Genomic DNA, 13,899 nt, shown 5'->3' on the forward strand with positions numbered 1-13,899 from the left:
TTCTGAATGAAAGTGCTTTGTGTGACTTGGGAAGTTTTGAAGCAGCAGTGCTAATTAATCTGAAAGAAAGCACAGTTATGCTTCTGAAAGCAATTCTCACATTAATAGGTGTTTGTCTAAAAAGGTTTCATTTGTGGTCTTTGTTATGAATGTTAAGGCAGCACTGTTGGTTTGCTCAGACTAACAAATTGGATATTATCAAAGTGGCTGTTCATCAACCACATTTACATGTTAATAATCAATTAAAATTATTTGAGCAAAAGGTATGGTTTTGGTTGTGAACACATTCCATTTTCATAAGCTCACAATCTCATATTCTCATTTTATGAGCCAATCAGTTGTGCTATTATATGCATTAATGTTGCTGCACAGAGTTATTGCTATTATTATGTCTTTTATTTTTCTGTGTCACTGTAGCAGACACAGGAAGCGTAAGCAGCCTGAGCATCCCAGCTCCACCCACAAAGAGGATTGCCTTCCTCTTTGACTCCACTCTCACAGCCTTCCTCATGATGGGCAACCTGTCTCCGGTTAGTGACTGAATGTGGACATGAGAACACTTTCTCAATGTTAAAAGGCTTAATAGAGACAGAGTAAATTGGACATGGACTGTACATTGTGATCTCATGTGTCTTTGTCCTTCTATCAGAACCTGAAGAGTCATGCAGTGACCATGTTTGAGGTGGGTAAGCTGTCTGATGAGACTCTGGACAGCTTCATGGCTGAGTTAGAGAAGGTGAGACCAGCAATGGAAACAAAGAAATAATAGTAGAAAATAAATTATAGCCTTATGTGTACATGCGCACAGATACTCGTATTTATTTCCTATTTTCTGTCTCCAGGTGGAGAGCACGGCAGAGGGCGAGGCCCAGCGTTACTTTGACCATGCTCTGACCCTGAAAAACACCATTCTTTTCTTGCGCTACAACAAAGAACTCACTCAAGACCAAGGACCTGATATCCCAAATATAGGTAATTATACAGTTGCACCCTCTTTTTCATCCCCTTTTAATGGTAAATGTATGCACGGTCCAGGCGCCATACATCTCTATACATATGATCAATAGGCAGCTTGAAGGCCAGATTTGTTTTTGTATATTTTTACGCAGCTAGCATGCTGGTTTTGGTTTTAAGTTCTTACTGCCTTTGCAGCCTCAGCAGCAAGCTAATGAAATAGAAACTCTTATGTTCATAGTTTCCCTAGCTTTGTAGTTCGTTTGTTGCCAACAGTTGACATCATCTGTGATACAAATGCAGCCAACATTTTATAATGGTTGCTTCAAAATCACTTTCATGTCTGCAAATATCAATCAAACAGAATATTAAGGTGAGAGCTGGGACGTACAGAGTGAACAGTGTGTGTGTGTTTGTGTCTAAATGTGTGTATGACTCAAAGCACAACTCATTATTTTCAGTGACAAACAGAAATTATTTATGTAAATATTAAAAACCATGAGAAATTCAGAAAAAGAAAATTCTCAACAATCAGCAGCTGTTTACAACTTTCTCCCAATTACCATCTTGACTCTATATTCTGAGCTATCATTACCACAATTGCAGCAAACAACTACTGTAAATGACTCCTATTCAACTCCTTAAGCTTGCTCTGTGGTATTCAATAATAAATCAATAAGTAAAGAAAAAGTTATTTTATTAGAAATCATGCAGTCCTAATTTTCATGTGAAGGTTCTGGATAAGACTGTAAACTCTTCTGGAAGCAACAAAGAGGAAGTGGGTCTTCTATTTGTGCTGCTTTTGGCAAACTTGTATCACTCTCTCTCTGCTGTCTTTTTCGTCTCTTACCTGTGTCTAAATAGTTTCTTTTGAATATGTTCATATTATGCCAGTAAATCCAGAGTGAAGCTGTATTGTTCTACTGGTTTCTCTAGTGGGAGCAGGAGAGAGTGAGTCCTCCAATGACGACAAAGCAAATCTCTTAGTTTGTTGCAACTGTTGTGCCACCAGATGCTGTTTGTTTGGTTTGGCAGAGTGCCTCACTTGTGATTGTCTTATCGCAGTCGTCCTCAGCTGCTGCTCCAGGCGTCTGCCGAGGAGCGAGAGCACTGAGAGCCCACAGGCTGAAGCTGAACTAAGCTCACAATGATACAAATTATTATAATAATAAATTATTGTTGCATTACAAAAATCAACATCCAAACCTCCTTTAGACAATACAGTATGAAGATACAGTCTCATTGCATATTGTAATTGGCCTTTGTAAGGGTTTGTTCCACTCTATGTTGTAACATGTATAAAAAATATGGTCCTTGAACAGTTTCAGCCAGTTGATTGCATCTGCGAAAACTTGACTACACTGATTTATCCCATTAATTATCAACATTAGCACTTCATAGACACCTCTTGCCTCTTAGATGTATATCTAGAAGGCAAGAGGTGATTATTAAATCCACAAATGCCAAGTTGACACTTGTGTCCTTTTGAGAGGACGTTCTTTACAAGTCACCTTGGAGAGAACACTCTTCTTAGCATCACGGCTATAAAGAGACTCTTTATTGTGCTTTCTGGCTGAGTTCCACTGCTTCAACCCAGTTACTGTTTGATATATCCACACTTGACAGATTCATTTCCAGGATCTTTATTTACAGTCTCCCTATGCTCCTTTTCATTTCAAGGAATAGTCTCATGTCTGTCCAGTGTGTGTATATATAAGGATACAGCCAGCAGCTAGTTAGCTTGGCTCAGAATAAAGACTGGAAACATGGGGAAACAGCCAAAATGTTCTGCTTTTGCTTACTTCTATTCTTCTACTATCCATGCAGTTACTCTAGTCTTTAGTCATGTCACAAGACACAAGAATGCAAACTATGTACATACTACATGCATACACCTACTGACTCGCACTTGGATCCCAGCCTATTTTGTATAGAAGTTGTAACTGGCCTTGGTTTTTCCTTGAACCAGGTTTCCCCTTGGACATGTTGCGCTGTGAGAGCCTGCTGGGTCTGGACCAGGCCACCTGCAGCCGTGTCCTCAACAAGAACTACAAGCTGCTGGTCTCAATGGCGCCGCTTAGCAACGAGATCAGACCCATCAGCAGCTGCACGCCTCAGGTATGACGCCTGGAGGGAGGGAGAGCAGAGGGTATACTGTGCGTCACGCTGGGATGTTGGATCAAATGTTGACTGTCTTAGAGTTGTGTTTGTGTTTAACTCGACAGTTCATGTGTTTGTGCGTGTGTGCTCTGTTTGGTTGTGTTTGCCCTCTTGCTGTGTGTACACACTTGTGTGCCTGGAGTGATTTGTGACTGTGTGTATGTATGCTTTGTGGGCACTCAGCCTGCAGTTGCCCCCAACAACAAGGCTACACAAAGAGAGAGAAAGGGAGGAAGGAAGGGAAGCAAGGCTCATGAGTAATTCCTCTGCCTGGCCACACTCCAGCTTTCTAGCTGAGCTCAGAGAGACAGAGGAAAGAAGTTAAACTCTTGTTGTGCCATTCACGCTGCTGTGTATTCTCACACTGCTGGGACTCGGTGAAGTGGAATTCCATGAATTATCTTCTTTGTTTTCTGCTCACATCTCTAAAAGCTGCTTCAATTTCTGCTTCTCCGACAGAAGAACATTGTTGTTTATTTAAAGAATGTGTTCAGGTAAGAAATGAAATGGAAAAACCGTGTAAGGATGTTTACGTGAGTATGCATTAGCTCTACTGCTGTACACTTATGTATGTGTTCATGTTTGTTTCTCCCTGCAGCACATTGGACCGGCCATCCCTGAGGTGAGCTCCATCTGGTTCAAGCTATACCTGTACCATGTGACCGGCCAAGGCCCGCCGTCTCTGCTGCTCTCCAAAGGCTCCAGACTCCGCAAACTGCCAGAGCTATTCCAGGTTAGCCCAAACTAATAATTAATCAGGTAGGTAGGTTTAATACGTGTACTGTAGGTACACTGTTGTGTAAGTTAATGTATGCTGTTAAAGAAACTGTATAAGCTAAAGAAAGCTCTTTGAAGTCAGATAAGAAAAGCCCTATATGTGACATTTTGAGCCCAATCAAAGATGCAATTGGACACTTTTTCATTTTGTCTTTAACTCCTTGCCCTTTCTTATTTTGACCTTCTTTTGACCGCAGTTACAGTTGGTAATCAGAGCACTGGTGGTAAAATTCAAAGCTTTTCCTTCGTCCCTGTCAATCTTCATTTCATAACAAAGCACCTGGACAATCACAGTCATACCACACCATGCACCTGCATTTCCCCCCCTCCAAGGCTTCCTGATGGTCTTGGAATTGTTTAACTATCTTGGGAATGTGGGACAGGGAACAAAAAAGAATTTGAAGTACATTCTCAAGGGAGGACCAGTAATAATATGCAAATAGGCCAAAAGTCTACTTGTCATTTTATTCAATTTAACTGTTTTGCTTCACAGTGAACTTAACTGTAGGATGTTTTTCCTTCGCAATTTTTATTCACAACTGAACATAGTTACCAAAACAGAAAAGAATAAAACCTTCATTTCATGGATAAGCTCTGACTCAGTTAGTGAAAGCCTTGCAAGTATCATAACATGTAAAATCAGCCGCAGGGTGGAGGTTTAATTCTTTTAATCAGTTTATGTTTGGGCGTATTGGAAGGTTGACAAGTTGCCATGCTAGTATGAACTACTTAGTACTTGGACTTTGTTTTTGACTGAGATATGTAATTATTGTTATAGAGGACATACATACTGAAACATTTCCCTCTACCTTGTGTCAAGAGTCAAGTTTTATATTCTATGAAAAGCATTCTTCTTATTTATCATTACTCAATATGGTGAGTGATGAGTTGTTGTACTCCCATGATGCCGTACACCATCACACCACAGATGCTTTCCGTGATTAGCAGCTGTGGAGGAATGCTTTCCTTAACCTGTTTTTCTCCACTCAGGTCTACGACAGGTTGTTGATCACCTCCTGGGGTCACGATCCCGGGGTCGTGCCTACATCCAACGTACTGACCATGCTCAACGATGCCCTCACACACTCTGCTGTGCTAATCCAGGTAATCCAGGTTTTACAAAGCGGTTGTTTCAGGATATTCTTTTGGCGTAATTGCTTGAATTTGAACCTGTCAACATTGCATTATCTAATGTTATGTATCTACTCCTCATGTGTTTCCAACAATAACATATTTGGTGCAATATATAAACTGTGGTAAACTAATAAACTGTACTGTATGTGTGTGTGTGTAACCCTTAGGGTCACGGTATGCATGGCCATGGAGAAACTGTTCACATCCCGTTCCCTTTTGATGCAGAAGATCTGAAAGGAGGTGAGTTATTATACATGGCTAAAGCTTTAAAATCACTTAGTAATTGACATCATACAGCCTATATGTTATGCTAATACAAGAACAATTCACTCAAAGTAATTCAGTGCAAGGTTTTTACATTTATTTGCAAAGAACATTATTTTACAAAACTGAATGTGGCGCCTTTTTATCGGATGTTTACGTAATTGGCACAGAATGAGAAGTGATGCTAAACTAAAGGAAAGACATTTCTTCCCTTTATTTTAGCATCACTTCTCATTTCTTCATTCTTCATTCTGTGAGCAGGTTCCATTCTCTCAAAAACCTTAAAACCACAGAATGAAGTTTAGTATTGGCTATCTTAGAAAGGAATGGCCGACTTTGTCATTCACATTGCTATTCATATCCCTTGACTTCGGGGTCAGGGAGATAAAAGCCAGACTTTTCTTGGTATACAGCAGGATTAACATAGTAACCGATAATATAATAATACACTAGTAATGTCAATATTAATGGAATGTCACGGCCATGTTGTGCGTGAATGATTAACCTCAGTCAAGCTGTGCGTCTTTCTCTGGTGACTCAAATATTCACTTTTTGACTTTGGGGGTTTAACTCGTCAAACATCATAAAAAGGATTTGAATCCTGTGAAATCCTTCTCTTGTGAATTTGTGTGTGAAGCTTAACACTAACACTCATCCCCCTAATACATTTGCTGTCACAATATTACACCGTCTGGAGAAAGACATTTTATATGAAAGCTATGCTACGCAGATATTAATAGAAGTATAATAAAGATACCTTTTTATCAGTTTCAGTGCTGACTTGAAGCATCCCTCCTATTGTTTGTTTTCTTCCTGTGCAGAGTTCTCCTACTCCAACATGTGTGTGCACAAGGCGCTGCAGAAGCTGAAGGAGAACGTGGACTTGGAGCACCAGTGCGGCTACATCACCATGCTCAACTCCAACAACAGGCACCGTCGGAGGGGCAGCGACAGCACTGAGTGCAGAGGTAGCGTGTGCACATGCAGATGTTTGCACGTGAGAGACGAGACATATAGTTGAATTAGTAACAATGTCCTTGCCTCTGATGGCCATTGACACTGATGGTGCAAATTAGATACAGATTGCTCACAGTCCAGTTTAATTATTCTGTTTGTCTGCCTAATTGTATCCCTTATTGCGATAGCCTTTGCTAATGGACATGGATCGAACAGTATTAGCCTTTACTTTTTGAGATTTACTGATTGAATGTTGCTGACATAATTGATCACAGATTTTATTTAACTTTAAAAGTTTTGCACAGTTTTTGTTAATTGACAGACCTCTGATATTTATTCAGCAAAAGGGATATGGTTCAAAAAGTTGTGCATTTAATGAAGCCTCTTAACTGAAAGGCATTCAAGCTGTAATCTAGCTGTGAAACAACCTCTCTGTAATGTTGATGGAGATGTGTTGCCTTTCTTCAAGGCGACACCCATCTAGGTGGAGGCCTGGACACCAACGGCAGCACTGAGTCCTTTGAGCTCGTGACAGAAGAAAACAACGGTGAAAGCAAAGGAAAGACAGACAGTAAGTCAACTTTTTGGTTAATGTATATATTTCTTTCTTTTTCTATTAGAATCCCTTCAAGTTACTCAATCCAATGTTTGAGAGTTGGAAGAGACGGTAAAGACCAGAATGTCCGTGTTAATTGTATTTGTGTCATGTTGTAATGTATCATTGTCATCACCATCTCTGCTCTTCCTTGCCAATCCCTTTCTTTAGGCCTTTCATCTGAAGATGAGTGGGTCCCTCTCGAACTGTGCTTCGGCATGCCCCTCTTCAGCTCCGAGCTAAACCGCAAAGTGTGTCAAAAAATTGCCTCGCACAAACTGTGCTGCAACGAAAGGTACAAATAAACCCACCCAACATCCTCAAAGATTTTACTTTTGTTTAAAGCATTGAGAAAAGTGTAAAGATGTGTGTTGTAGCGGTGCTAAACTTTAGCTCTGTTGTTGTTTCAGCCTTCAAGAGCTACTTCACTCGAGCAGAAAGCTATCCCTGAAGGTGTTGAGCTTTGTTCAGTCATTCCAGGTAAAAACACTCACTGCCGTGTCTTCAGGTGGCCACTTGAGAATACTCACCGAAAAGAAATAACAATGTCTAGTGGAAATATCAGCAGTCAGGAATTTAATTTTACTAGGGCTATCAATCGATTAAAAAATGTAATCTAATTAATTACATACTCGCATACATCGCATACATAATTAACGGTGCCTGAACCGATATTTTTTAAGAAAGTAAAAGAAGAAAAGAAAAAAAAAGTACGAAACAACAGTCGGCGACATTAAAGAACGGCTTGTTTATTGCTAAGGCCATATGGTCAAAATTAAATGATTTAATAATAATGTATAACACGAACTTATTTCACTAGTAAATTGCTGTTGAACGACAAAAACAACAACCAGATGGGAAAAGGACATTTACAATAACTTAAAATGCACCACGAGGCTGTAGTTTACCAGTTTCATTGAACGCACCGTCTGTGTTGTTTCTCCGTCGGCAGCTGCAGATTGTTACATCCCGGTGTTGAATCCTCTACAGTAAAACACAGTCAAACTTTACACCGTTTAGCGTTAGCTGTCAGCATTGTAACCGTGTTTAATCCAGCTACTAGCTAGCGGTAGGCTAACGTTAGCTGCTGTCGAGTATAGTGTTAACTAGCGTCACGTGCAGCGGTGTTTGTGTTGCCTGTATCGTTTTCAGAGCATCAGAGAGAACCGCAGACATATCAGTGGCACCAGATTTCGGTAGCCAGGGTTGGCAGGAAAAAGATTTTTACAAGTAAATGTTCCAATTAATGATCCAGGCAGCACATTCTCATCTCCCTCCTTCATTTTACAGTTGAATGGTGGCTAGAATGGCTCCGGGTCAAACGTCAATATGGAATGGATTAATCTGCGTTATTTTTTAACGCGTTATTTTGGTTAAATAATACAGAATACTATTCTTCCACAGTTTGATACTGTACATTTGCTAACACCATAAATATATTCATCATGAGATGACCCACAGCCAGTTTGAGACTTCAAATTAAATGTAAATATAGCGACTAAAGTGTTTTATTTTGTTTTATTGGAAAAAGTAAAGCATTAACATACCAAACATAAAGTAAGTGTGTATTGTACTGCACATGTAGTGTCCTGAAAGTTGAAAGGAGAAACAAAAGGACATGGGAGAAAACAAACAAAACAAAAATGCAAAACAATAACCATAGTTGAAATTGAGTGCAGTAACACAGGTTTATGTGGGAGTTGGGTTGAATTAGATATGAGATATTCTGTTGATTTGCAAATGTTTTGGTGGTTGTTTCAGTCTGCGATGGATGTGTGTAAGGGTGAGGAGAGAGAGAAGAGAAAAACAAGACAAAATGAAGCAGAATGGAAAAACTATTTAATAGAAAGTGGAAGAGCATGGTGAATGATGTTAGTTTTAGTTTTAAAATGTTAAAACATCCTGTCTCTTTTGTGTCGCAGACCTTCCTGATGTAACTGAGCCTCCTTACCCTTTCTGCATATTTTATACACAGATTTTAAGCCACATGATTTAGTGTTTAAAAGTGCTGATGGATGTTTTATAAAAGCGGCCACATACTGTAGTGTAAATCAGATAGGAACCATCACACAAATGTATCCTTGTCCCACATATCCATTCTATCTGGTGTTCTGATCTGTGACATTTGCCCTGTGTTGGCAGGACGGCGTCCAGCCCTCTGACCTAGACAGTGGCGTGTCGAACCCTCTCAGTCAGCCCCCGGCGGAGTCCGGTGTCCCCCTGCCTGCCCTCAACCTCCTCTTCAAGGACGGGCAGTTGAGGGAGTGGAGCGGGCGGGCCCCTCCTCCTTTGGACATCACAGCTCTGCAGAAGGACCAACCCTCATAAGCCCCGCCCCCCCCTCAAAACCTTCAGATTTGGTCACAAGGAAAAACATCATCTCATTGAAAAAGACCACCCTTTCACTGAGGAAATTGTGATTCAAACCTTGCATCTTGTCTATCAGTATCCAGTTGTTGGAAAATTAGCCCCGCCAGCACTTCATTCACCTTTCGTATGAGGAATCATCCTTCTGACAGAGTTGCCAACACTAGTTTGAACCCCCTTAGCTGTTCCCCTCTGTGATTCCTCATATTCTTAGCAAGACATTGTTATCTGTTGGAGTGGTGCTATTATCACAGTATATAACAGTGATGCAGGTCAACAGCATATGACCTGTAAGGCCATTTAACTGGAAACACTTGTGCCGTTCTTCACCGACTAGCCCTCCACACTACCCTTCAATCACTGGATGTTCTGTGATTCTTGAGAGCGGAGTGTAAAGTGGTTAATAATTGTATAGATGTTCTAAAAATGACCCACAAAATAAGCAATGAAGTGTTGAACAGACATCTTCAGGAATCATTTGACAATGCATATTCTAGGACCAAGTTTTTGGACTTCCCAGACAGAGTACAGATACAGACCCCGCTGCCTCCCTGCTGTTGTTTCACGTTAAGTGATCTGATGCATGATACTGTTGCACAACTCGTACCATAAAAGAATACTTTCCTACTTGTAGTCAATATTTGGGGCATTTATTATTTGCACTGTGCAGGATTTTTCCAAACCTGTGGAAGAAGACATGTAATTTCTTTTAAAACCGTTGGATCCCTTGTAGTGTGCACATGGTTTTAGAGCTCACGTTTAACACAAGAAAGTGTTTCCTCTTGGAAATTGACTGGGCATCAGAGAAACTGCAGTTTTTTTTAATTCTTTGTTATCATTCTTTATCATTAAAAGAGAACACCAAAGACCATTTTCCTTTCTTGTATAATGATATTTTTTTTTATCTTCTGTTTTACTGTCCTTTTTATTTCGCTGCCTTATCGCTGTCAGCCAATCAAAAACTAATAGGTCTTTGATCAAATCTCTGGATTTGATTTGCTTATCTTTTTTTTCACCTTTTTTCAGATTTTATAAATGATATTGATGATATTTGAATGGTGTTTGTAACCAATAAACTCAACAACATTGGGCCACAAACTACCAACCATTGCCCATGTTCAAGAATTTGACAAGATTAACCAAGTGTACCTAATTGCATAGAACTGGAACAGTCAGGTCTGTTTGACCCAGGCCTGTTGCCACTGATGCCTGCCAGTATCTCTCCCTGGATCGACTCCAGTTTGCGTGCAGTGCGGTGTAGTGCAGTGCACTCTTGGCCAGCCCGCCACACTCTCCAAGGGATTCTGTTTACACCATGTTTTGAAAAATGGGGTTTGTAGTCTAGAGAGTAGAAGGCAACTTCGCTGTGAAGGCAGTCACAGACCCATGGGATGGAAATGCTAATGCTTTGCCCAGCGTTTCAGAGCTGTGATGGCCCAAAAAGTGTCTGAAGTCTGTCATGAATTTTTAGTGTGGCGCCAAGAATATAGAGTACTTTTTATTGCATTTAATGCTAACCTATTTTGTTGATTATTTCTTTTTTTGAAGGTGTCTGCCTCCTGCAGTTTTTGACCCACTTGTGGTTGTTTCTAATGCCGTGATGCTAAAATAGAAAAAAAAAAGACTAACATGAGGTCCCATTGAAGCATGATGACTGTGTACAAACTGTTGTGTGTATGTTGTGTATGCGTGTGTATTGTACACTTCACTATTGGTGTGTTTTAATACACGCCTACCTTTCACAATAAGAGCCCACTCCCATCCTGCCTGTCTGTTATCTAGTTGTAGTTGCTTGGTCATCCAAGATATCCCCCATCCTCCCCCAGGTATACATCCACCAGTGTTTAAAAAACAAAGGCTAGTTTTATATGTCAACCTATATTATAGGAACTCTTTGTTGTAGCTTGTTTAATGGGACTGTGAATATCATTGACTGACTGAATAATGATGATGCTCTTGTAATTAAATGGGTTAAAAAAAACAAAGTGACATTCCTTCAACATGCCCTTCCTCCATCCTTGCTCCAGATACATGTTATTATTACAGTATAAATAAATATGTAAAAAGTATATGAAAATATAAATAAATATGTAATAAGAACAAACTTTTTCCTCCCTAAAAATGTCTCAGTCTCGTTTTTCCTGAGCTATACTTTGAGGTTTTATATCACGGATTTCAGCCCCTACTGGCTCTGAATTGTAGCCGATCACATTATATGATATTAAGCCATACTTGGTAGATGTTTTTCCTAGCCAGGTGGAACAGATGGTGTGCAAGATGCAGTGGTCTGGATACTATGTCCATCGGCCTCAAGTACAGACTTGTTCACCCATCCTTGTAGATTTAAATGAACACTTAGCTGAAAAACAAGTCTGATACGCGGATGTGAAACCTTTAAAAAAAAAAAAAGCTACAGAATGAAAAACCCACATTTTTTTAGGGGAAAATTATAGGTGTCAGTCTGTGGTTGGCTATGCCCCTAATGGACAGGTGGAGCCCCGCCTAATTGACTATGTCTCCCAGGCCTCCCTGCTCCAGTAATTTCCCAGCACCACAAATTACAGTGTGTCACCGGGGTGCACCAAGGGCATAAACTGGGTCATGCCACCAGAGGATAAGACGCTCCAAGAAGCGGTCAAATGCACTGATGCTCGGGAAATGTGTAATACATTTGCTGAATTCATTCTGCAGATTTGTTATGTTTGACTTCCATCATTGTCAAACTGTAGTTGCTGCAAGGCTTTCGGCTGAAATGGGAGAAAAGACATGAATAGAAGAATACTAACAAAAGGTTGTGCACATGCACAGTACATATAGGCTTGAGACAAAACTGATGAAAGGTCAGGATTGCAAAATTATACTGGCCCCTTGAACACTGAATTTTTGTGCTGCTTTATCATCATTTCAAGTAAAACTGGAAGTACAACATCTTAGATAATGTTCCTTTGAATTGTATTGCATCATTATGACGTCAGTTCACGATGCTATAGTTCATCCATCCTGGTGTAGGCTGTCATAGATGCCCACTTTTGTATTGAACTTACCTAGACTCCAAAAGAACTTATAAAAGTGTAGCTGTGTTGCCTAAGGAGACAAAAACCCAGCTATGCTAGCAGCTCTCTGAGGCTGTACTTAAGAACAGCATTGTATGCATGCTGTACTGTATGCTAACGCCCTCACAAGGACAATGCTATCATGTAGATGCCTAGCAGATATGTTTACCATGTTTACCATCTTAGTTTAGCATGCTAAAGCACTAATCTAAGGTACAGCTGAGGGGAATGTTCTTCATTTTGAAGGCATTTAGTCAACAAAAGTGTTGGACCAAGTGCTGGTGCTAGTTAAAAGGTCAAGGCATCGCCAAAGTTATTACAATTCATCCTGAATGTCTGTACCAAATTTCATGACAATCCATCCAATAGAAATTTCACTCAGAACCACAAATGTCAACCTCGTGGTGGTGCAAGAGGAAAAGTTTAGGACCAACAAAGTCATAAGGATAAATTGTCTGGGGATCATGAATGTCTGTACAAAATTTTGTGCAAAATGAACTTAGCGGATAAGTTCATTTTGACGTGTGCTGGTGGTGCTACAGGAAACATCAGGGGATTAAACAAAGTCATTACGATTCATCCTCTGGAGACCATGAATGCCTGCAAAAAAATCCATGAAATAGTTGTGGACCAACAGATGGACCTTGACACAGTGCCACGCTTCTTGTACAGCTAAAATCGTTAAATGTTCGTTCTGTCTTGACTTGGAAACCTGCATGAAGACATTTGATTTGAACCCTGTGACCCAGGTTAAAATGTATTAACCAGGGAAAACATTCAGTCTGGATTAGTCAGAGTTGGAAATCCCACAGCGTGATCCTGTGCAACTCGAAGAAAGCTCAGTCTCTTAACTAACCTGATAGTCTTAGGGAGTGCTGCCCAAAAGCCTCCATGCTAATCTGCTGAGTCCACTGTGGCCAATGAGGCCATTCTGCCTGTTTAAACTAGATGAATGGATCAGAAGGAGATTTTTTTTCTGTTGAGACATGTCCTCTATCATATCTACTGTACTGTTTGTAACCGGCCCCCGCAGTGGGTACTCAGAACAGTGTTAAGGTCAAACGCATATTGATCTGCTCTGTTAAAGGTCCAGTGTGTAACGTGTTTAGTTGTTCATTATCAAAATCTTGATTGCCCGTTCACAAACTTGTCCTTTTTCATGAATATTTACCTCCACCATCAATTCCAAGTATTCCTTTTGGCTTGAAATTTTACATTTGCATTCGCATGAACTGGGGTAGACGCTCCATATTCATGCGTCATCTTGAAATACGTTAGCCAGTAAGGGACATACAGGACATACTGCTCCGCCTTTCGCATTTTCGCTGTCACATGATAATCTCACAGGTGCTGCTAATGCTGCTAATGGGTGTCGTAGCTTCCCGGCCCCGGCAAGTTTGAAGAAGGAAACATAGAGGACCACACATATTCAAAATCCAAAAATTTCAGGAAAAGGAGTCTTCTTCTTCGCCCAGAAAAAGAAAAAGGATATTGAAAAGAGCAAGAGACCGACTTTTTGAAGCGTGAAGACTACCGTAGCTGTAATACGTACTTTGAACTGCGTTGTGCGAGAGAGTTGATTGCGATATATGATCTCAACGCTAGATGGGAGAAATTCCTACACATTGGACCTTTAAA

General features: G+C 40.4%; 1 protein-coding gene across 4 annotated transcripts in view; it reads left to right on the plus strand.

Annotated features, from left to right (window-relative positions):
• The window catches only part of fam91a1 (family with sequence similarity 91 member A1), a 28,822-nt gene extending 17,492 nt beyond the window's left edge, over positions 1–11,330 (plus strand). For 3 of the 4 annotated variants that reach the window (XM_078267109.1, XM_078267105.1, XM_078267108.1), the window contains 12 exons: positions 418–530; positions 650–736; positions 843–972; positions 2,924–3,072; positions 3,713–3,847; positions 4,882–4,995; positions 5,193–5,265; positions 6,111–6,257; positions 6,716–6,817; positions 7,013–7,136; positions 7,252–7,321; positions 8,984–11,330. In XM_078267109.1, the coding sequence (XP_078123235.1) occupies positions 418–530; positions 650–736; positions 843–972; positions 2,924–3,072; positions 3,713–3,847; positions 4,882–4,995; positions 5,193–5,265; positions 6,111–6,257; positions 6,716–6,817; positions 7,013–7,136; positions 7,252–7,321; positions 8,984–9,169 (1,430 nt within the window). In that variant the 3' untranslated portion in view covers positions 9,170–11,330. The remainder of the gene's footprint in view (positions 1–417; positions 531–649; positions 737–842; positions 973–2,923; positions 3,073–3,712; positions 3,848–4,881; positions 4,996–5,192; positions 5,266–6,110; positions 6,258–6,715; positions 6,818–7,012; positions 7,137–7,251; positions 7,322–8,983) is intronic. The other variant, XM_078267106.1, reaches the window with a different exon arrangement.
• The last annotated feature ends 2,569 nt before the right edge of the window (positions 11,331–13,899 follow it).

This window comes from Sander vitreus, chromosome 14 (assembly GCF_031162955.1).
Source record: "Sander vitreus isolate 19-12246 chromosome 14, sanVit1, whole genome shotgun sequence".
Lineage (NCBI taxonomy): Eukaryota > Metazoa > Chordata > Actinopteri > Perciformes > Percidae > Sander > Sander vitreus.